The 24392-nt window shown below is 34.7% G+C and overlaps 1 protein-coding gene across 2 annotated transcripts in view; it reads right to left on the bottom strand.

Annotated features, from left to right (window-relative positions):
* The window catches only part of GABRA4 (gamma-aminobutyric acid type A receptor subunit alpha4), a 74598-nt gene that overhangs the window by 26071 nt on the left and 24135 nt on the right, over positions 1 to 24392 (bottom strand). For both annotated transcript variants that reach the window (XM_526774.8, XM_054683168.2), the window contains one exon: positions 19958 to 20217. In XM_526774.8, coding sequence (XP_526774.2) covers positions 19958 to 20217 — 260 coding nt within the window. The remainder of the gene's footprint in view (positions 1 to 19957; positions 20218 to 24392) is intronic.

Genomic DNA, 24392 nt, shown 5'->3' with positions numbered 1-24392 from the left:
ATTAAATCAACAACAAAATCATTCTCTCTTGTACACTGAAAACAGCAGAAATAAGTTCCACACAATGTGTTTAGGAAGTAAGTAGTTGGCAGAGCTATAAAGTCAAAAGTAGCACATTTAAATCCACTTGAAAACCAGATGACAGTCTTTCATTCTACCCAGATTATACTTCCTGGGCCATGATAGTAGTTAATGGACTGTTTAATGAGTCGGTCCTGGAATATTAACTGATAACCAGAATGAAATGCTTTTCCTCTCCTGTCTCATACATCTGCCTGTTGAAAAGTATGCCTGAGTGACTGCTACTGAGTTGGAAAGGGTCAACTCCTACATCAACCTGCACCTTCCTCTTGCCCTTTGAGGCTACACAGGAAAGGCATGAGGCCCATGGACACCAACCTGCCTCTCCTGGAGCAAAGGGATGAGAAATATGAGCCTGTTCTTCAAACTGCTTGGGACATGTAGCCAGTGGCTGTGATAGCTTGTTTAACAAGGACTGGTTTTTTCCTCTCAATCATAGTTCTAAAGCTATCGTTTATTGAAAAGCTGATTTTTAAAGCACACACTAGAACAGCTTTTCTGTACAGCTGCAATGCTATTTAAATCTTCCATGAATATCTCCACAAACCCAAGAAAATTCTAAACTGAAATACTGCTCTTAGAGAGGACATAGTAAAATAAGACCCTATAGGAGGAAAATTCAGGAAGTGAAATCTGGTTGTTAATTTTAATACTGGAATTATAAAATCAGGCATATAGCTTCCACTCTTCTGAGCTAAAAGAACACCTTAAATCACTATTTGAAAAAGTAGCCTACAGGCTTTTTGTGGAGACTTTGGTAGATACTAGCAATCTCCCTCAAAGTCATTCCTTAATAGTCTCCAGGAATGTAAATAAATGCCTCACCTTTTTCTAGGAAGAGACTGGAAAGTAGATGAATAAGCAGTCAAAGCAATGCTTTAAAGACAGTAAACAAATCAATGAGAGGTAACATTGTCCTTAGGAAGAGCTGACTGTTGAACCCAAATTTCTGCTCCACAATAAAACCTCAAGTTCTTATCTCCAGTACTATTTTGAAAACAAAACAAAAAAATCTCTATAGGCCACTGGTGATCCTGGCAAGACTGATGTGATGCTTTAATCTCATGTAACTGGCTATATCATTCTCCTGCTGTGACCAGGCAGTCTCACTGCAACCCTTTAAGCTGCATTTGTAGCATTTTATAATGTTGATACTTCTTTGAATTTCATCAAAGTGGAAACTGATAGATTCTAGCCAGCTATATTGCAACCTTCATTTCCTTCATTTAAGACATTCAATTTCTGTCAAATGAACTATCAAATGAAATTATATAGAGCGTGAGTCACTATTATAAATATTTTGGAGCCATTTACTTGGAGGCTGTTGATAAAAACAGCACTTTTCTACACCCAAGAAAGGTTTCCCAAATGACTAACCAAAGAAACAGCATTATGAGAATTGTTTTGTGTCCCATCAAGTATTGTGTAGCCTTATGGTTCATTTCTGCTAACTCTTAGTTCCCAATATAATAGGGACTCCACTGTGGGGCTAAGTCAGTGCTTGCTAAATTATTGATTCACTTCAAATAAAGAAATGCCACAACATTCTGCGGATAGGAAAGGATGATTATAAGACATAAGGAGTCTATACAGCCTCCATACCTAGTACAATGCCTGGCACAAATTAGTCTCTTAACAAATATCTGTTGAATGAATAGATAAATAAATGTGCATAAGTTGAGAATCTGATGTTTATGAAAGACTAAGCACTGGTGCATTGAAAGTTCCACACAAATTTCTTAAGTCATCTTTTGAACACAAAGCAATAATAAAAGTGCAGCAGATTCAAAAATAATTGGATCTAATTCATGTTCTAAAGCATTGTGGAATTAATAAATGAAAATTTAATGCCATTTTGAGTTCTAGTTATGCCGTGGAAGCCTGCTGGTCTCTTGGTTTTAAAATACTTTTCCAGAATACTAAAATCAGAACTCTTTTTCTCATGTTGTTCTTTCCTTTGTTTCCATAGGAAACAGTGACTTCCAGGCATCCAAGATGACACAACATAGATTGCCAAATTGCATGCCACCCTGCAGTTGCCAAGGAGATAATGTATGTCATTCCTACAAATAACATGTTGCTCATGCCTTCATTTCCTTTATCTAGCTTTTTAAGATATTCTTTGCCTGAACTGAATTCTGATAATGTTCGCTGTGAACTGATGGAAACATTCCTTTTTTAAAAATTTGTTTACCCCATTCCCCCAAGGCACTTGATCACATCACACACGCCGTCTGTGGAAGGTCTGGGCATATTTTATGCCGATTTTGGAACCAGTGATTCAGCAGTTTTCACTGAAAAAATAAATGCATCCTGAATTCTGTCTGCCTGCGTTCTAAGTAAAGGTCCAATTAAATCCACACCTGGCACTAACATATTCCAGTTTAAAATGGCCTACCACAAAAGCAGCTGCACTTAGTTAAATTTATAGGGGAAGGAAGAGGAGGAAAGCAGGAAGGAAGCAAAGGAGAGAAAGAAGGATAGAAAGAAGAAAGGGCGCAAAAAAGGAAGGAAGTAAAACAGGAAGGAAAGAAGAGAAACATATTTATTGAGCACCTGCAGCATTCAAGATTAGACATCTGTAAGACGAACAAACAGAATAAGAAAAAGTCAAAATCTTGGCTGACATCATCCCACTAGCAAGAGGCAGGGTCATTATTTGAACTTGGTTGTATCTGACTTAAAAGCATGTGTTTCCCAGTTAATCTTGTGCTGCATAATAAATCTCCCCTAAACATAGTGGCTTAAAGCAACAGCAATCATTTTAATTTTATCTCTCAAGGGTTTGGAGGCTGGCTGGACTCAGGTAAGCAGCATTCACTCAGAGTCTCTCATGTGGTTTCAATCAGAAGGGCTGGGTTGGATTCACCCAGAAGATGTCCTCACTCCCAGGCCTGGCAGTTGAGGCTGGGGCTGTCAGCCAGAATGCCTTACAGTATATTGGAAATAGTAGTACCAAATAAATTACTGCATCCTTTTACATACCCCACATTGGGCTGCATTCTTTTTACTTTATCAACTACTCTCAATATATCAAGAGGCTTTTGGCTAATGTCTCTATTTTCACAGCACCCTAAAATTATTCTAATAGTGAACCTGGTAGACCTAGACCTTGAACCCCATCCAGGTGATCTGAAAAAATCTTAAGTCCTCCACTGAACATCCAATCTGTGTGTTACCCTGAAAATAATCAGATTTGTTTATCCTTTGGAAACCTATTAAACTTTATCATAAATAAAGAGACCCTCTGCCAGAAAAGAGGATATTAATGACAAAGAAATATCATGGAGGAAACACAGTAATCTGATTGTGGGGAGCATTCAAACTAGGGAAGAATATTATGGTGAGGTAGTAAAACAGAAGCAAATTACGTCTCACTGCTTGCATTGCTGAGAGTAGATGATTGGGCTCACTCTACTGTGCTGGCAAATTGGCCTGAAATAAACATATATAATATTTTATTTCATGTAGCTATTTCTGAGATGAACAACTCTGTAATGAATTAGGCTGCACTACACAGTACTAAATTCGGTCTATCAAGCAGATTACCATTACCTCAAACAACAGCAGGATTCTACCCCGAATGTAACACTTGGATTCATACTGTCTCTCCCCAGTAAAAGTCCAGCATGTATTTTCATTCAGGCCAACAAATATGATGAAACGTTAAGGTATCTTTGATGACTGCTTTACAAAATAGACCTAAAAATGGAAGCACTTAGGTAATGCACATGCTAGATCCCAGCAGGTGGAATAAAGGACATCTTATTCAGGATTTCACCTCTCACCTTCATATTTGTGATTTTATCCTACATGCTTCAGCCCCAAATTTTACTCCTTTCATATATTTTCTTTTCCTAAATGAGGACTATAGTCTGGTAACAAAATCTCTGAGAACAAAGCAGCAGTATTTAAAGACAGTATTTAACCGTCTTACATTATAGAACAATTGGCCTAAACCTTGCACAGACGTTGTAGTGTAATAAAGACTTGAGATCCTTCTTACCCCTCAATTTTATGTTCTTTGAAGCTTAGAAACTTCATAGTGCTATGATTTCTAAAACTGTGAGTAGCTAGGTGCACTTACTGGCTACAAAGTGACTGGACAGTAAGTTAACTGCAATCAAACATTATCACACATTCTTATGGGATTCTAAAATCCTTTTTTGATTGTACTACTAACCTTTAAGCCCATTATAGTATGTCTATTACAGTCATATATATCTAGATTACTATTTGGAAACATTTAAATTAAATACTTTAGCAAATGTTCACTGCTAGAAGACCATCTTTTACATTTGTTCCCTTGTTAGGGTGATTACCTAATCTATTGGTCAAGCAAGGACATTTTTTGTTCAGAACAAATGCTAACCTGGGTAGGCCACAAGGACAATAGTCATAAACTCCAGCAATTGCAGGCAAATAAGGACAAAATCAAACTATCCATTGCAGATTAATTGGAAAAAAAATCATTTGCTAGGAATTTGAAGATCACATTGGAAAAAAATCTGTATATTTCATTGAAAAAATGTTTTAAACTTTTCCATATTTTATCTCAATAATATATTGGTACACTTCTTTGAAACATTTGTAGTAATGAATTTGATAAAATAGATTTGACTGTGATGCAAGGGATATTACCTATTGCAAATGTGCAAAAATGAATGATTTATTGAATTTTGAAATATGAATGCAATTCATAAGAAACACTGTGGGAAAATAAGTATAAAGAAAAAGAAATTAGATATTGAAAGCTACTCAAGGAGACATTCATTTTTTTAATTAACCAATAACAAATAGGATTCACCATATAAAAATCTCATTCTACTTTTATGAATTGTTGGGGATGCTAAAATAACTTTCTGTCAGCAGATCAGGTCCCCATTGACCATGATCTATTTCAGTCCCAAAATGTATTCTTGTTCTATGTATAACAGGTAACCTCCTTGGTGCCATTTTTAGATCAGCCTGTTGGCAAACATTAGGCAGAAAGCATGTTAACATTTTTCAGGATCAGCTAAGGCTTTAGCACAGTGGGTTTCTTGCTTGCAGAAGCAGTGATGGTGAGCTAAGCACAAGAGAGAGCGCCTGTTGAAGCTCAGAATCTATACAAGCATAAACTGCTTCAAGTCAAAATAAAGCAAAGCAAATAAACTAACAAAACGATCCTACTGAGACCATCAGGATGCCCAGAGAGGATGTGCCCCCATTAGGCCCAGGGACACAAAGTACGGCTCCAAGGTTTTGATACTCTCAGCTCAGCCTAAATCTCTGTCTTCAAAACAAATAAGCTAACGAATTTAAAAATGCAAATCACTATCATCATTCATGACAAATTCTTATTAATTACCTCTTTTGCTGTTAAAAAGAGGCGACTAATAAGGCAATTTTATGTCAGAGCTGGGCCTCATCTTTACTTCAAAAGACCATTTTCCACCTCTTTAAAAGCCATTTTTTTCTAGCAAAATGGCATTTTCTAATGGCTCAACCTAATAAAATCTGGCTTTTCTCAAAACAAATCTCAGGCTCATTTCTTCATGGAAGAAGCAGCATGTGAAAGTTAAGTGCCTAACCCAGGCTTCCACTTATCATTGCCCTCCCACATTTTTTTAAGCTAATGATATTCTCTAAGAAAATAACTAACTAACTAACTAACTAACTAACTAACTAAATAAATAAATAAATAAATAAATAAATTACTATATGCTTGCCCAGCTCTTGCTTACTCTTCAGGGAAGCAAGAAGCTTCAAGCTCCAAGAAAATCTCATTTTTACTCCTTCAAAGCAAGATATCCTTATCAGAGCTCTTCCAGCCAAGCTAGCCCTCAGAAGAGTATCTGATTATTATTAGAGCAGGCGAGTATTAGATTCCTTCCTCCACTCACAGCCAGAAAACCTATACTGGGGCCCCAGGTATCTCTGACCAGCAGAGTTGAGCATGACTCTTACTTTCTATCTCATACCTATCTGCACTGGGAGACAGAGACAACCCGCATAATTAAACTAAGGCTCAGAGGAAAAGCCAGTGGAATACAGGAATAGCACTTGCTTCATATGGGTGAGTTCCAAAGAAATTAGGTCATTTGTGGTTAAGAGAAGAGTTACACAGATTTCCTTCAGTTATCCAAAACCTATATGTGACCCTCAAAAAGCTAATTAACAATGTTGAATGGGTTTGTGGGACTTTTTACTGTTATTATGTTATCTAACCAGTTAATATTAATAATATTTTATATATTATTAAATATATACTATGTATTTATAATTAATATTTTACAGAGACTACATTGTATTCATACAGTCTTTGATTCATTGACTCAATCAACAAATATTGGGTGCCAGGCCACTAAATATTGGTCTTCAAGTTCATACTCTTCAAAACACTTTTCAAATAAATCTGCCCAATAAACTAAACCCATATGTCCTCATAGCTTGTTACGCTGGAGATAGTAATATTCCCACTTTGTAATTAAAGAGTTGACTTTCTGCTTTTTGAATACAGAGTCCTTGCCACTCTTTGCCCAATTCTCTTTGGAGATGTCAATCCCAATCCCCAAGTGCCAGGGACCTAGACAAAGAGAAAGTGCAGATGTGCTAAACGGTGGGGCTTCTTCTTCCTCTATAGCTCTTCCGTTTTGCTAATATTAATATGTATAATAAAATACTAGGAAATTTGTTATATATATATATGTGTGTGTATATGTATGTGTATATATATGTGTGTATATATATGTGCGTATATGTGTGTGTGTACATATATATATAATTTTCAAGCAGTATCTTGATATCCACATTAAACTGACTGTACTTAGAAAAACTTTTTAGGGAGGCAAAAATAGAGTGCCCACATGACTACTGCTTCTGTGAATCCCCTAAGAATGGCCTTCTCTCTCACTAGGAAGCCTAAAACTGTTTGCAATTAGACAACAAAAAGCAATTAAAAGTATTTATTTTTTAAAAGCTTGTTTTAGCCAACCCACCCTCAAAAGAGAGACAGAGAGTCTGAGAGAGAAGAAAAATTAGTGGCCTACATTGTTTGGGATTGGTGAGACTAGAGAGTATAAAGAAATCTCCATACTGGTCATCGATATGAAGATATCAGAGTTATAAAAATTGAACTCAAATTCAAGAGCTATAGACTGGGGGAGAAGGAATATAGTCTTACAGAATAACTAAGAAGTTAAAAATTCAGGATTATTCATCGTGGCAGCAAAAGACAGTTTGGGAAAGTACATGATGTATTAGTCAAGTAAAGAATCTAGGAAGCTAAAAAAATCCTGTAACATCTGAAATACTAGAAAATATTAAGAAAAGCATGCCATGCCATACAATTTGAGTGAAAAGTGTCCTCTTTCTAAAACTGTTGCAAAATTGATCAAAATACATAAAAATTTTCTTTTTCCAAAGACATTTTTCATACATAATATCCTCTAATTCATTTAAGTGAAATAAAATAAGTCATACCCAAACTGATGTTTCTTGAAACTTCTAAATCATCTGAGGCTGAGCAAAAAGCTGGAGATTTAGCGATGTATATTATGTTGTGGGAAAATTAGCTCCTCAAAATAGCAAAAGGGAAAATTGGCAGCTTAGTCAAATACACCAGAAGGAATGAATAATCTTACTCAGTAGCTTAGGGATGAGAACTTGGTGGAAAATATAACTAAATGTTGAGGAAAGTTGTTTAAAGCAGTTGTATATTTTTGAAGCTGATTTTTTCCATTCTAAAAAGAAGTGCTGGCCCACTCACATTGCAATATAAATGGAAAAAAAAGATTATAAAATAAATAAAATATTGAAGTACCAGAAAAAAACCTTTTAATAACAAAATTTCACCAATGGAAATGTGTAGTTTTTTCATATATTGCTATCACCAGCAACCATGTCTATATCTCAGTTATATGAGGAATGAAATCAATCAGCAGGCATTTCTTGAGCACCTGGCTATGTGTTAGGAAATATGTGCCAGATGTGCTGGGGAAGTGACAGAGTAAATGGAGAAGTAATAACAATTCCAATAATATGGTAATTGTTTATAAATTATATAGCAATTCTAGAATGATTCTTAAGCTAGACCATAAACATTACAAACCAACTCATGATATTCATAATAATGAGCTGGCTTATCCTTTCTACTCTCCTTTATCTGCTGACGATCAATAAAATACACCTCACCACCAGTCTGAGTTCTTCCAGCATCCCTCACCCCCTAAAGCTCGGCATGCTTCTTTGTAGTGTCCCTTGGTCCAAATACAGTGTCTGTTCCTCTGGATTATTTATATCACTATACTCTGTCTCCTGATGTAGTATTTCAGGGCAAAAACTACCTCCTAAACTTCTTGGAAATTTTTCCCACATTTAAAACAACAGATGTTGTAAATAAGTATTGTTAATTGAATATGTTGATGCACATAAAATAGATTATTTCAAATCAAAATAATGGTAATATATTCTAAAGTTTTCTAAATGTTTAAAATGTCACAACATTTTGGGAAAACTGTGGATTAGTTAGTCTACAATTTGTTAAAATAACTGTGCAAAATTAATTGGTGATTTTTAGAGTTGACAAAATCCACATGTATTTTATGAAAAGTAGATTATCTAAAAAATGTGATTAATTTTCTCTGACCGCTTTCTACGTAAACCAAACCACTGACTAAGGGTATGTCTTGTATATAAATGGGATAGAGTTTCAAAGTATGGCTTACACTTCTAACAAGTAAACATTAAGACAATCTTCAGAAAAATTGTGGATAGTTGGGGAATAAGTATGGGGCCAGGGACACAGCAGAGTTCAGCAGTGGTTGTAATGGGTTGTAACTGAAGGACAACATTCTGTAGTGGTTGTGAACCTACACTTTGGATCTAGACCCCCAAGTTTAAATCTGGTCTCTGTTACTTAACAGCTGTGTAATTCTGGGCAAATCACTTAGACCTTTCTGTGCCTCAATTTTCTCATCTGTAAAAAGTATTGCTGTGAAGGCTATATGAATATACATGAAGTGCTTAAAATATTCTCCAGCAAGTAATAAGCACAGTATAATTGATGTTTTTATTGCTGTTGGAGCAGTGTAGATTTCTGCTGTAGAGGTGAGTATAAAATAACCTGAATATTTAATTTGATCTGACTCAGTGACCCCACAAAGAGCCATCCTTCCTCTAATCAGCTCTTCATACATCATTTGCACTAAAGTAAGCACTTGTTAAAGAGTGCAAAGCGACCGGGCACAGTGGCTCATTCCTGTAATCCCAGCACTTTGGGAGGCGGAGGCTGGTGGATCACCTGAGGTCAGGAGTTTGAGACCAGCCTGGCCAAATGGTGAAACCCCGTCTTTACTAAAAATACAAAAAAATTAGTTGGGCATTGTGGCAGGCGCCTGTAATCCCAGCTACTCAGGAGGCTGAGGCAGAAGAATCACTTGAATCCGGGAGGTGGAGGTTGCAATGAGCCAAGATCGTGCCATTGCACTCCAGCCTGGGCAACAATAGTGAAACTCCATCCAAAAAAAAAATAGGCAGAGCAAACTTGCATTAGTTACAAACAATGGATGAGTTTGTACTAATACAGACATTTTTAATTAGATGTGAATTTAGACATAATCTTGCCTAACTTCATCATTTAACAGATGGAGAAATGGAAACCTAAGTATTAGGTTGTGTGATTAAAGCTACACTACACTGGAGAACTGAGAGAGACAAAATCCCTTAATGCCTGCCTGCAGTTATTTCTAGGTGAGAGGCAGCACCATGAATCTGAAACCATCCAGCTTTCTGATGCCAAACAGGCAGGGCTCAAATCCAAGTCTACCATTTACTACACATATGATCTAGGCAACTTACCAAAATACCAAGGCTCAGTTTGCTCAACCATAAAATTACGTGTATAACAACATAACAACAGATGGCAGAGTTTGTTATAAAGATTAGAGATAATTCATGTAAAGCAACTAGCACAGTATGTAGCACGTAGTAGGTACTCAATAAATGATGATGATGTTGATGACATGCTGCTCTCTAAATTCTACGCTAAATAATTTCACAGCTTCTTCATTTGCCATACTATTTATAAACACAGAACACATGAAAATAAATGAACAAATATACTATTCATCTATATCATCTATGTTTATACCACATAACACACATACACACCCTACCATATTATACTATGTTGCCTTACTCCCTCCTTGATCACCAGTTAATATATATAGCCTTCTTAATGCAACACTAAATTTATGGCATTTCCTCTTATGGAAAAGGAAAGAACCTAAATCTTCAATTTTGATGAGAATGTTGGCATTTTTATTTCCATGTGACATTATTGCCAATAATTACCAAAATATGCAAAATATTGGTTCAATAAACTGCTAAAATTGATTTCTTCTTCTCTTTGCCATTTTGAATGGTAATACTTAATTTATTACTTTTTCGCATTTCAAAGAGTAATTTGAAGCTCAACTCTGCTACAATGTATTATTACCACTTCTACCTCTCCTTCACAGCATTTTTGTCACTATTTAATTTAAATTAATTGTTGAATGACTATCATCCCTACCACCCTCATATCTATGAAGGAAGGAGCACAGTATTCCCAACATACTGACACTTGATAGGTATTTCATAAATATAACAGGTTCCCAGTATGTAACTGAATATAAAGGTTTGTATTTCAGGAGACAGATTTAAGGTGGCAGTAAAAATTTGGCAGTAAGTATACTTGAATACTTGAACAAACATACTTGAATTCTAAAACTAATACTCAGACCATACTTTTATATAGTAAATACAGCCACTAACAAGATTAATAGCCTGTCTCTCTTATAAGGCTAAGTTCCTAGGTTTTGTCTTTGAATCCTCAGTGCTTTGCAGGTGACTTCACAATAGTTGCCTGGTAAACACTTGCTATCTGAGTAGCTGAGATCTGTTCTAATGCTTAGCATATCATTTCTCTACATATGAAAAATAACCAAACTAACATAAAAAAATGGCTGGAGATGAAACATAGTTAGTTCTAATATATTGGGCACTTAAAACATACAATTTAGTAATTGTGCATTAAACAATCACTCATTGCCTAAAGAGCATTACTAATTACAGAACATTCTGTACTTAAAACAGGTATGAGTTTGGGGAGGTACTTATTTATATAAAATTTAAAGAATGTCACTAAACTCCTATCATAAACACACCTAAATGTCAGATGAATTGTCGATACTGCCTCATGTCCCTTTTCAAACTGCCCAAAACGAAGTTTAAAAATGAAAGAAATAAGGACAAATGAATAAAATAAGATTTGTTGCATGTTAGCTTAAACTATTTAAAGAACAGCATTTTTAAGAGGAATTTTGAGAATGATTGAAGTGAAAATCTGAAACTGACCTAGTTTATATACCCTTTAGGAATGGAATGAAGCTTGTATATTATAATAGCCAACTACTCTTTCCTTATAATGCACAGCTGTTTGCGTAGATTTGCCGAGGCTCTTTGTTTTGCTTTTTTTTCCCCCAGTGTCCTCAGTTCTCTATTGCTGCCCATCAGCCAAGTCCAACTGCTGAAAATGTGACTCAGAACGCTAAGAATGAGTATTTGCTGTCCTAAATGGTCACAGAAACGCTGCTGCGGCTCACCACTTAACATGTGCCTTTATGCTCACATTTATTTCAGGTAAAAAAAATTGCCATCAAAGACTCACTTTTTGAAAACTGGGGAAAAATATATTACTTTTTAAAAGTACCACATTTCCTATTGTCAGATTCCTATAGTTGGTTCATAACCAACCAATAAACAACTGTAATTGTTAAGCATTATGCTATGTGCTGTATGGGAAAATAAGTGTGCTGTATGAAGCCATAATTCATTTTATTAATGAGCTCGCCATAGCGCTAAATAAGTACAGCAATCACATAGGAAACAATTAAGCAAAATGCCACAGAATATTATAAAGTGATAAATGAGTTCATGCATACTTTATTTAAGATGCCTAAAGAAATAAAAAGTAATAATCACAGATACTGTTTACTGGGCACTAAGCACTGTACTGGGTACTTTATGGAATGACATAACTTAATCCTTATTATAAGCCTTTCCAGTAGATTATATTATTACCCCCACTTTAAGGATCCGAATACTTAAGGCCATATCCTCAAGATCCTAGAGCTTGGTCAGAATGAGCCCCCAAAAGAAAATAAGGCTACAGTTTGACTTTGAAGGATAAATACAGAAAAAAATTATCATAAGAGTACTTGAATTATTATTTATACATTCTTTTTTTAACATAATCTTTTCTTAAAGATTCTAAGCAGAGAAAATAGCTCTTTAATTTTGCAAATAGAATTGTAAGAATCTATGGACTTTAAAATTGAAAAGTCCGGGAAGACTAGTTATGGTTAGGGTAAAATGGAAATAAAGAGAAATAGAAATTAGGTAGATCAAAAAGGAAATGCATACAGTAGAGAATTTTGCACTTGAACTTTGAAAAAAGAAAGTCGTTATTATGGGAAAGGACAAGTTGTCCTGCTATGGAAATCTCCACTTATCTGAACTTGAATTAATTTGCTTCTTCATTAAATGTGCTTCATCTCTCTTCCCTATCCTAGTGATTGATGCCACCACCATCTATCTCAGCCTCCATTTCCCTCACCCAATATATCCAATCAGTCATTAAGTCTTGAAGCTTAAAAGCATGAGGCTTCCTGTCTCAGCCCTGCCACTTACTAGATAGGTGACCTTGGGAAGATTATTTGATCATTAACTAATAATTTACTCAATGGTAAAAACATGGATAAAAATAGAACATATTTTATAAGTTGTTAGAATTCAATTATAGACTAAATGTAAAAGTTTTTATTACTGGTACATAGAAAGCATTCAGAATATTAAGCTATTAATTATTCATAGAAATATGAACAAAAATATTCTATATTGGGCTTATTATCTTCTGTATTCATATATACATGCATCATATGTATATGTGTGCATTTATGTATATAAAATACATACAATTTAATGTCTATTCTTAATAGAGATATTAAATATTAAATGCCATAGAATTGTGTTTAAGAAAAAGAGCTCTGCATTCAGACAGAGCCAAATTAATTTCGATATTAGGTTTACCATTTTCTATCTGTGTTACATTGAATATATCACCCAACAACTGCAAACCTCAGTTTCTTCATCTGTAAAATAGTTATTGTGAGCTTGAAATTGAGTAATACACATAAAGCACATTATATAGTACCTGACATAATTAATGTTAGCCATCTCATTATATCACTGATTTTTTTCATAAGATACAGTGTGCATATATTAATGCATAATTTGTGGCTGGATAAGAACTAAAGAATATACGATCGAAGTGATTTTTAAAAATATCATTTCTTTAAGAAAGCTTTATTTTTTGTTCTATAGTTGTTTATTTTTCAAATTATTCTATTAATCCAAATCACCTGCATCCATGAGAGAGTAGGTACTCTAAGAAATGAGAATGTGAAAGGAAAGAACCACAAGAATGAGACTCAACTCAAATAAGAACAGGGACAAATGCAGCATTAAGGTAATAATCAGCAAAAACAGAACAGCTGGTTTGCCTTCTGAGACGCCCAAAGACATACTCAAGCTACCCATAGATGCTTTTAGATTCCACCAATTGGACTTTTCTCCTTGCTTCATGAATATTCCATGAACTATTCCAATTCCCAAAGAACCGAAATGATCACCATAAGCCTGTGCCAGGTTATCAACAACAGTCCATAGGTCACATACGGTGATGATGAATCAAACTACCAGTGAGTTACCCAAAGGTCTACTGAAATACCAAATGTCATGTAGACTCTAAAGACAATTCAAAGTGAGGAGTTCAAACACATTTTAAGCAAAGGCAGTATCATTTGAATAAGTAAATAGCTTTACAAGTTGGAACACATATTTGAATAAGCAAATTTCAGCTTCCTGATTGAAATCTCTACTGAAATTCAAAACCTATAATTCTTAGAATAAATATTTCTTTCTAGTTATACGTTGTAACATTTTGCTCTTAACATACTTTTTCCTTCTTGATTTCTTTCTTCTTATTTCTCTTTCTCTCTCTGTCCTTTAATTTTGATGTGTTCTTAATCTTTAAAGTTGTACTTGATACTGAAGGCATTTGATGACAAGTGATACTGTAAAACCAGCTGCACTCTGGCAGGGATCTAGAATCAGGAGGATGGGTGGGCCAACCCATTAATCACTGTCTTTAGACCACAGATAGTCTTCAAGTAAGCCACTGTGGAGATCTAAGTCATTACACATACATAGTCACACATTGTAGAGGATATGAAGCATATAATGCAAATTTTGACTGTATTTATTTTAAAGTCTTTCCCAATGATTAAATGGTATAATCCTATGTCCTTCACAACCAAATTTGATCTTCTTGACCTTGGATGTGCCATTTGCACACAGCATGTGGATCATGCTGAAAAAGGAGTTACTAAATCAGAATGAACTTAGCCAATGGAATGAGCTCAACCAACCATTTACTGTAATGGCAATTGCTGTAGTCAGGAAGTATGTTTCAGGGAGCCCATGGAAGATTATCAATTCTCTTCCCATCTTTGGAAATTCAGCAGAATGGTTTTATTCTGATTAAGTAGTACTTTGAAGTGTTTAGAATATTCCATGATAGCACTAGTATAATGAGTCTCATCACTTTGCAAAAAAAAAAAAAGAAAAGAAAAGAAAACTCTATCAACTCACTCTAACACAAAAATTATGTATATATATGTGTGTGTGTGTATGTGTGTGTGTGAGTGTGTCTCCAAAACTAGAATACTTGGACCTACAGCAATCCTGGCATTGAGGAGTGTTAGTAGCTACATGAGACAGTCAGTATATTTTATAATTTCAACATTATTAGAAAATCACAAATTGAAATACATTGTTTTAAAACTTAAAGTTAACTACTAGTGATATACAAATATGAAATAACTTCCAAAATACATGAAGAAAGAAAGAATAAGGAAAATTTTAGTGATGAAAATATAATAGCAAAATTAATATTAAGAAATATAAAAATCAAAAGTACTAAAATCAGACCAAATAGAATTTAAGGAAAAAACATTATATGGGAATAAACAATAACTTTATTTTATTACTAGATGCCTGGAATGATATAGAAATAAAGCAGTTATGTGTCTTTACATGTTGAATATCATAGCATTAAAATGTATAAAATAAAAATAAAATGCAAAAAAATTAACATGATCTCATAAAATCAGTGGGAGAATTTTTCAAATATTTCTTGGTATTTGAAAAATCAAGATAATAAAAGGTTATATGTTAAACAGCTGAAATCATATTTTAAGTAAAATTGTTTTAATAATCAAAAATTAACTTTTTTCAATTTGGCTTCAAACGTTTATAAGTTTTTAGCATAGCTCAGGGCACAGTTAAAATATCTGTAACATTCAAATCTGTATGGGTAATATTTCTGAACATATGCAATACTACTAAAAATTAACAATGAAGTTTTCAAAAATCCCATTTGAAAATATTAATATTATCTCCAAATAATTCTTAGTTCACAGATAAAAGTAGCGACATAATTATAGAATATTTAGCAAATAATTATAATAATATTACATATCTAAAGGTATGAATTATGGCCAAAGTTGTTTGCAAAGGAAATCTTATTGCAATAAGAAAAATTTATTATTTAAATAAAACATAGTGAAAATAAACTAATAAGAGGTGAACTCAAGGAGCTGGAAAAGGAGTAACAAAACCAACTTGCAGAAAGATGGAATTCAAATACAATCATGACTCAATAATTAGAAAATAGAAACAATGAAATAAATAAATAAATTCAAGACTCAAGTTTTTGAAAGATTCCATGACAAGAATCTTCTATCATGGCTTCAATACAACAAGGCAAAGCAAAATAAAACAACAAGCACAGAGGGTATAAATTTACCTATGGGGAATGGGAAAGAAAATAAAACTGCATACTCAATCAGTACTTCCTAAACTAATAAATAGTATGTAAAATTCATTCTGATGATTTTCAAAGTCGTGATGAAGTTGATTCATTTAAAGGAAAATATAAACTATCTAAACTTACTTAGTGGAAAGATAATAATTTTTCACCTGCACACATGCCATTCTTAAAGGGCCCAGTGCCCTGTAGGAGCAGAGCTATAAATTGCAGGACCCTGACCAGTTAATCCCTGCCAGAGTGAATGCCTAACCTAATTTCTTCAGCTGGCATCTCTCTGAGAACAGAATCCCATCCTCCTCATCCTCCTCCCGCACTTCCTGTCCCCTTTAGTGCTTTACTATTATCATAGCCCTATCACTATCTAACACATCACCTGTTTTGTTATTTTTTTAGTATTGTCTGCCTCCTCTCCCTTGCCCCACACAAGTAAATGTAAGCTCCACCTGGCAGGATATTTGTTTTTTGGTACACTATCGACTCACAGATTCTAAACAGGAAATCTGGCACAAAGTTGGCATAAATGTATATTTGTTGAATGAGTGAATAAATCAATTAATGAATGAATAGGGGACTGATCTGTTATCTATAGAGAAATAAAGTTGATGATTTATATACGTGTTGATTTGGGTATATGCAAACAAAGGGAGTCTTAGACTACCATTTGTGGCAAATACCATAGACTGTATTTAAGTGACCACAGGCATTTGTCTGCTGGTTCAAAAAAGAAGCTGAGTAGAGTGATAGTGAGAGAGAAAGAGAGAGAAGGAGATAGGTGAGTAGCGGAGGAAGAAGAAGAGGAAGAAGAGGAAAGAGAGTGAGAGGGGCGCTGCTTGTTTGCTTCTATGTTTTTATGAGGATCTGACTATTTTTGTACAGTTGGACTCCATGAAGAAAAAGATACTTTTTAATTGTTTGTTTGTTTGTTTGTTTTAAATCAGAGACTCACTGATGTGTCAAATGTAAAATAAAATAGCTCTTATTGGGCTTTCCACATCTTCTTAGATCTATCCCTTCAGGTCGAGAATTCCTAATTTTGACTACAACTATCTAACTTCTTGCTTATTGGTTTTGTTTTCTTCTTTAATACACAGGCACAGGCCCCACCCTGCCCCATGGGGTAGTTCTAATGTGTGGCCATGTTAAGAGCTGCTGCTTTAAAGACTCCACAAGAAAACTATTAGAACGGATAAACAAATTCAGTAAAGTTGCAGGATACAAAATTAATATACAAAAATCAGTAGCATTTTTGTATGTCAATAGTTAACAATCTGAAAAAGGAACAAAAAAGTAATCCTATTTACAATAGCCACATATAAAATTAAATACCTAGGAATTAACTTCACCAAAGAAATGAAAGATATCTATAATGAAAATTAGAAAACACTGATGAAATAAATTGAACAGGACACCAAAAAATGGAAAAAGATTTTATGTTCATGGATTGGAAGAATCAATATTAATAAAATTTCCATACCACCAAAAGCAATCTACAGGTTCAGTGCAATCACTATCAAAATACCAAAGATATTCTTCACAGAAATAGCAAAAACAATCCTAAAATGTATATGGAACCACAAAAGACCCAGAATAGCCAAAGATATCCTAAGCACAAAGAATGAAACTGGAGGAATCACATTACCTCATTTCAAATTATACTACAAACCTGTAATAATCAAAACAACATGGTACTGGCATAAAAACAGACACATAGATCAATGAAACAGAATAGAGAACCCAGAAACAAATCCACACACCTAAGCAAACCCATTTTCAACACAGGTGCCAAGAATATACACTGGGAAAAAGACGGTCCCTTCAATAATGGTGCTGGGAAAACTGTATTATTCATATGCAGAAGAATGAAAATAGACCCCTATCTCTGCCATATACAAGAATCAAATCAAAATGAATTAAGACCACCTCAAACCATTGAACTATTACAAGAAAACATTGAGGGAAATCTCTTGGACATTGGTCTGGGCAAAAATTTCTTGAGTAATACCTTAGAAGCATGGCAACCAAAACCACAATGGACAGAAGGGATCACATCAAGTTAAAAAACTTCTGCACAGCAAACTATACAATCAACAAAGTGAAGCGACAACTCATAGATTGGGAGAAAATATTTGCAAACTATTCATCTGACAAAGGATTAAGAATGAGAATATATAAAGAGGTCAAACAGCTGAATAGGAAAAAATCTGATAATCCAATCAAAAATGGGCAAAAATTTGAATAGATAATAAGGTCTGGCTGTGTTCTCAGCCAAATCTCAACTTGAATTGTATCCCCCAGAATTCCCACTTGTTGTAGGAGGGACCCAGGGGGAAGTAATTGAATCATGGGGGACAGTCTTTCCTGTGCTATTCTTGTGATAGTGCATAAGTCTCACCAGATCTGATGGGCTTATCAGAGGTTTCTGCTTTTGCTTCTTCATTTTTCTCTTACCATCACCATGTAAGAAGTGCCTTCCACCTCCCACCATGATTCTGAGGCCTCCCCAGCCACATGAGACTGTAAGTCCAATTAAACCTCTTTTTGTTCCCAGTTTCGGGTATGTCATTATCAGCAGTGTGAAAATGGACTAATACAGCAGACATTTCTCAAAAGAAGACATGGAAATTGTAAACAGATATATGTAAAGTGCTCAACATCACTGATCGTCAGAGAAATGCAAATCAAAACTACAATGACGCATCATCTCACCCCAGGTAAAATAGCTTATATCCAAAAGGCAGGCAATAGCAAATACTGGAGATAAATTAGTACAACCACTATGGAGAACAGTTGGAGAGTCCTCAAAAAACTAAAAATAAAGCTACCATATGATTCAGCAATTCCACTACTGGGTGTATACCCAAAAGAAAGGAAATCAGTATATCAGAGAGATATCTGCACTCCTATGTTTGTTTCAGATCTGTCTACAATAGCTAAGATTTGGAAGCAACCTAAGTGTCTATAAACTGATAAATGATAAATGTGGTACATATATACAGTGAATGACTATTCAGCCATAAAAAAGAATGAGTTCCAGTCATTTGCTACAACATGGATGGAAATGGAGATCATCAAGTTAAGTGAAATAATCCAGGCACGGAAAGATAAACCTTCCATGTTCTCACTTATTTGTGGGATCTAAAAATCAAAACAATTGAACTCATGAACATAGAGGGTAAAATGATGGTTACCAGAGACTGGGAAGGGTAGCGGGAGTTTGGTGGAGGGAAGATGGGGATGATTAATGGGTACAAAGTAATAGAATGAATAAGACCTACTATTTGATAGCACAACAGGGCAACTATAGCCAATAATAACTTAATTGTACATTTTGAAATAACTTAAAGAATGTACTTGGACTGTTTGTAACTCAAATAATAAATACTTGAAGAAATGGCTACCCCATTTTCCATGATGTGCTTATTTCACATTGCATGCCTGTATCAAAACATCTCATGTACTTCATAAATATATGCATCTATTATGTAGTCACAAAAGTTAAACATAAGCAATTTTTAAAGAAACAAACAAAAACTGCTGCTTTGCTTTGCACAATGAACTCTATTAAAATGTTTTTTCAACTCACTTAAAGATGTCCACAGGTTCCTCCTAATAGTATACATGGGATTTTGCCCCTTTCTGTAAAAAAAACCTGTAACTCCGAAAGAAACTTTCAAACAATTAGCTTCGCCTACATCTAGCTCTGTCACAGCTGTTTAATTTTTAAGCTGTTAATCACCAACATAAACTTTAAGCTCATACAGTTACTTTTATGTTTTTCTGGATTTTTAAATGACTTACAAGTTGATATCAGGATTTTTAAGTTCTCAGTTTGTTCCCCTGACAAAATAAATTTGACCAAGAAGCTAAAATCTTAAACTGAAGGTGGATTAAGTCAAATACCTGCAGAGGGGCTTCAGGATGCTTCTCTCTCTGCACTGGAGCAGCGGGAACTTCCTGAGGGGGTTTTGATGTCTTCCTTTTGGCTTTTTCCATTTGAATATTGGTGAAATAGTTGACAGCAGCAAACTCGATAAGGGCCGAAAATACAAAAGCAAAGCAGACAGCTATGAACCAGTCCATGGCGGTAGCATAGGACACTTTGGGCAAAGAATGTCGTGCACTGATGCTTAGTGTGGTCATGGTGAGGACAGTTGTTATTCCTTCAAAGCAAAAGAGCAGAGAGACAAAACACCTTACCATCATTTGTATTAAAAAGCACCGCCACCACCAACAAAAACCTAGAAAATCATGTGGGATAGGGTTAACAAAACTACAATAACTCAAAGAAAACCATCTTTGATGGAGAATTGGAATCTTAGTGGTTCAATAAAATTAGCACAGGCTTTGGAGTGAAAGATATGGTTCTAATCCTAGTTTTTCTCATAATTGGCTTAATATGTCTTGCCTTGAGTTTGGAAAATTCTTTGGGCTTTATTTGATACCTACTGATTGGGTTTTCTATAAAGGTTAAAAGCATGTAACGCACCTAGCACACAGTGGGATGATACTGGAAACTGAGCCAACACACCCAACGGACTCAACAGACACACACCTATCAGGAAGAGTAACTCACTGAAGCACTGACTCTCATCCAGGAATGGAAATTGAGCAACACTGGCCTCCTAAATTTGAGCATCAGAATTTCTGGAGTTAAGCATGGCCCACTGCTGTTGAGAACCACTGCCAGAAAAGGCATGAATTATACATAGGTCTTTCTTATCTTTAAATATTATCTATTGAATTAAAATACTAAATTTACTAGTTGTGCAGAAGCCTCATTTTTATAAAACAATTGAGTTATATTACTGGATGAATAGATTTCCAGAGCAATTTGGCATTATAAATATTGGAACTATACCACCCATCAGTTTACAACTGGCTGGAAAATATTTGCAAAAAGAACAGAAGTACTTCTCCTCCATCAATAGGCTTCTGAAGCACCACATCCAGGAAAGCTTTCTCCTTAGCTTGGAAAAAATATCAGTTCCCACTCCTAGCAGAAAAAATTCTCCTTGCCACTGGTACTATAGAGTAACACGTTATTTAAGAATGCTAATATTTGAACACTTGTCTATTTCTGCATCTATATATGTCTGTCTAATCCATTTTATGCAGTTAAGTCTGGAAATTTTTGTGAGGATTTGCTACATCCATTTAAACTGATTCTATATAACGACTAGGATAGCTCCTGAAGTTGACACACAACAAATTTGGGGATGGTGATGATGATAATAATAGAACAATGATGTTGAAGGCATTTAAACTGCATATTGTAATCCATGCCAATCCCCAGCTGAAAGGCAAATAATGCATGTTCGACCAAAGAAATAATGAGTCCGATGCAATATTAAAGGAATATAGTATTTTGATTTGGAGAAAATAATATTGTCTCCTCAATTCAGAATTTGGTTGTATTCTGCCTACTACTGTTCCTTAACTGATACAGGTGTGTAATCCTCATTTCCACAGCTTTATTAGCCATAGTCTTCTTGAGGGTAGACAAGCCTAAGATTGCTTCAGGTTTATAATGTCACATGGTGCTAGGCACAAGATAAATGCATGGAAATAAAAACTCATTTTTCCAGTTCCTCACCAATCCATTTTCTCTGAAATCCGGTCTCTTCTAAATCTTCAATGCTTAGAATATGAAAAATTGGAGCAACTGTGCAGCACATGAGCTACACATCATTTATAAAGATCTGAGAATCCATACGGAGAAAGAAACTTGAGAATTTGGTTGTATTCCCTTTTAAAAATATTTTGTGACATTGTTAGCATTCTTATTAGTCTAAAATAGATTATAAAATGAGTTTATTCAAATATATAAATATCTACATATCTATGAAAATGCTATATTGTGAATTTATTGGGTTTTATTTCAGAAAGAGACCTTGGAACATTTAGGCCTTCATTTTGAATCTCAGAAAAGTGGCACCATTCCCATGTTGGCTGTGAGATATATGAATAAACAATAAAATAACTGAAAATTTTCAGCTACGTTTGACGATACATGAAAATGTTTTTCTTGTTCATAACAATTTAAATTTAATGGGGTATTAAGAATTCAAAAATGTTCTATAACTTTCTCAGATATATAAGCAATATTTTTCCTCTAATGTCATAGAAACAATGCTAAAAACAGTTAGAATAAAATATGAACAGTGCAGTATAAATAATAATACTACTCAGTACTCAGAAACTTCTACACAGACCATAGTGTGATAACCAAAAAGCATACTCAAATTCAAATACAAGCAACTTAAGATTCCCTATGTTACTTTGAACTTTTTTTTTTTGTAATAGGACTATTTTTCTTGGTGATCAGAAGTAGTGTTCTTCATCTTCTCCTCTTATCATGTGAATAAATGTCCTTACCAATGTCAAGCAAACAGAATACTAATGCAGTTATTGACCCATAAATTCAGTAATTACTTTCCAATTGTTTAGGAGGATAGATCACCAGGTTCATGAGTTAAGTGGTGATGTGGATTATACTGGTTTATTATACTGGTGGGTTATGAAAACCAGTGGAATAGCAAACAGAAACCAACTCTTCAGAATAAGAATCCATGCTTCCTCTGCATCCAGGAAGACAATTCATCTGTCGTGTATGGCTTAGCCAGCATCTACCCTGAACACATTTAAAAGCCATATTTTAAAAAATATATCCAATTATTGATGCCATTCCCTGCATTTAGCATGCTGAATATGCACCATATTGGCTGGCCCAAAAGCTGAGTGAGGATGTGTAAGAGTAGGCAAAGACTGTACACAAGAGTGAATTTTTGGCTGGCCACTCCTAGAAAATGAAATAGCAATGATTAAGATATGCCAGCTGGCATTTACTTGTGTTTAATGTTTTACTATACTGGAATAATTAGAAAACTTAGAGGCATACAGCTTTGGAGATAGAAGGCCTTTGGAGAGATTTTTAGGACACTCTGCTCCTTTTATTACACTGATTTTTTTTGCTTTGTTTTTACACAGTCTCTAATGATGTCTCTGACCCAACAAATTATCTTCTTATGAGTGGAAAGGGAAATAAGAGTTAGGAAAGAAAAAAATTTGCCCAGAATTAATATTTACCTAAATCTCACATGAAAATAGATTGCTAATTTCCTCCTAAGTACTTAAAACTTAACTTTTCTAAGAAAGTACCTTCATAGGCCCTCAATGATAGTCTAATAATTATCAGTCTGACACATCTTAGGTCTTTGAAGACTTAATTACAGACATGATTTGTCTGCTCAACTGAAAACAATATCTTGGCACATGGGCACAAAAGATGGGTAAATTTCTAATGAAAAAAAAAAAACACCCACAAAGCATCTTTAGCACATATCCATGTAATCTCACTCAGCAGTTCTGGAACTCTCCACAAGCCCCCACATCCCCACACCTCCTGTGAAGACAGACTGACTGAGTTGTCAAAGTTAGACAGAAATTGTCTTGGGTCCACCAATTACAATTTGATTTTATACAAGTTTCTTAATATGTTTGAGTCATTTCCCTTAACTATAAAAATAATGACTACCTTGCTGAGTAATTATTGTTAACAATATTTGGCAAATCTGTTTATCATTGGTACTAGTAATACTAATATCCTTACTTCCTGCTACGTCGTTTTCTTAAAATATCTTATTTGGATAGGAAATGTTGGGTGAGTACAGGTGTAATCAATACTAGCCTTCCCCACACCACTGGAAATTTCTATTATTTTGGGACAAGTGAGATGAACAGTACCTGTCATGTTGTAATCAATCAAGAAATACATAAAAGGTTATCAAGTCATCACAATAATAATAATATATGGCAGACAGTCACATTAACCTATCAAGTAATAATTCTCAAATGAAGTAGACAGGAGCATGGAATGCCATACTAATAAATAACACTTAAATCATATTTACTATGCGTGAGGCATTATTTCAAGTGCTTTTCTAAATCAACTCATTTAATCCTTACAGCAGTCCTGTGAGGTAAGTGCAATCATTCATCCTGTTTTAACACATGAGGAAGCAGGCAAAGGTAACTTATTGAAGGTCCACAGCTAATAAGTGATAGTCCCTTGGTTAGAAGGTAGGCTTTTCTGCACTTATGACACTATCACCTCTTGATTACAGGCACCTATGATGGATCGTTAATTGCTGTTCTACACACTCTTTAGGATCATTTTTAAAAAATGTATACAAGAGTTTTTTTATTTGTAAAATATAATAGAAACTTCTGGGTTTTCTTTTAAATTTTTAATGAGGGTAGCTCCAGAAATATTTGTATTTTTTTGTACAAGAAAAAAGTTAAGAGACTTTGGATGCTCAGTTTCAGTAGATACTTC

Source organism: Pan troglodytes, chromosome 3, assembly GCF_028858775.2.
Source record: "Pan troglodytes isolate AG18354 chromosome 3, NHGRI_mPanTro3-v2.0_pri, whole genome shotgun sequence".
Classification (NCBI taxonomy): Eukaryota; Metazoa; Chordata; class Mammalia; order Primates; family Hominidae; genus Pan; species Pan troglodytes.
The sequence above is the reverse complement of the archived record's forward strand: the minus strand, read 5'-3'. Positions and strand labels throughout refer to the sequence as shown.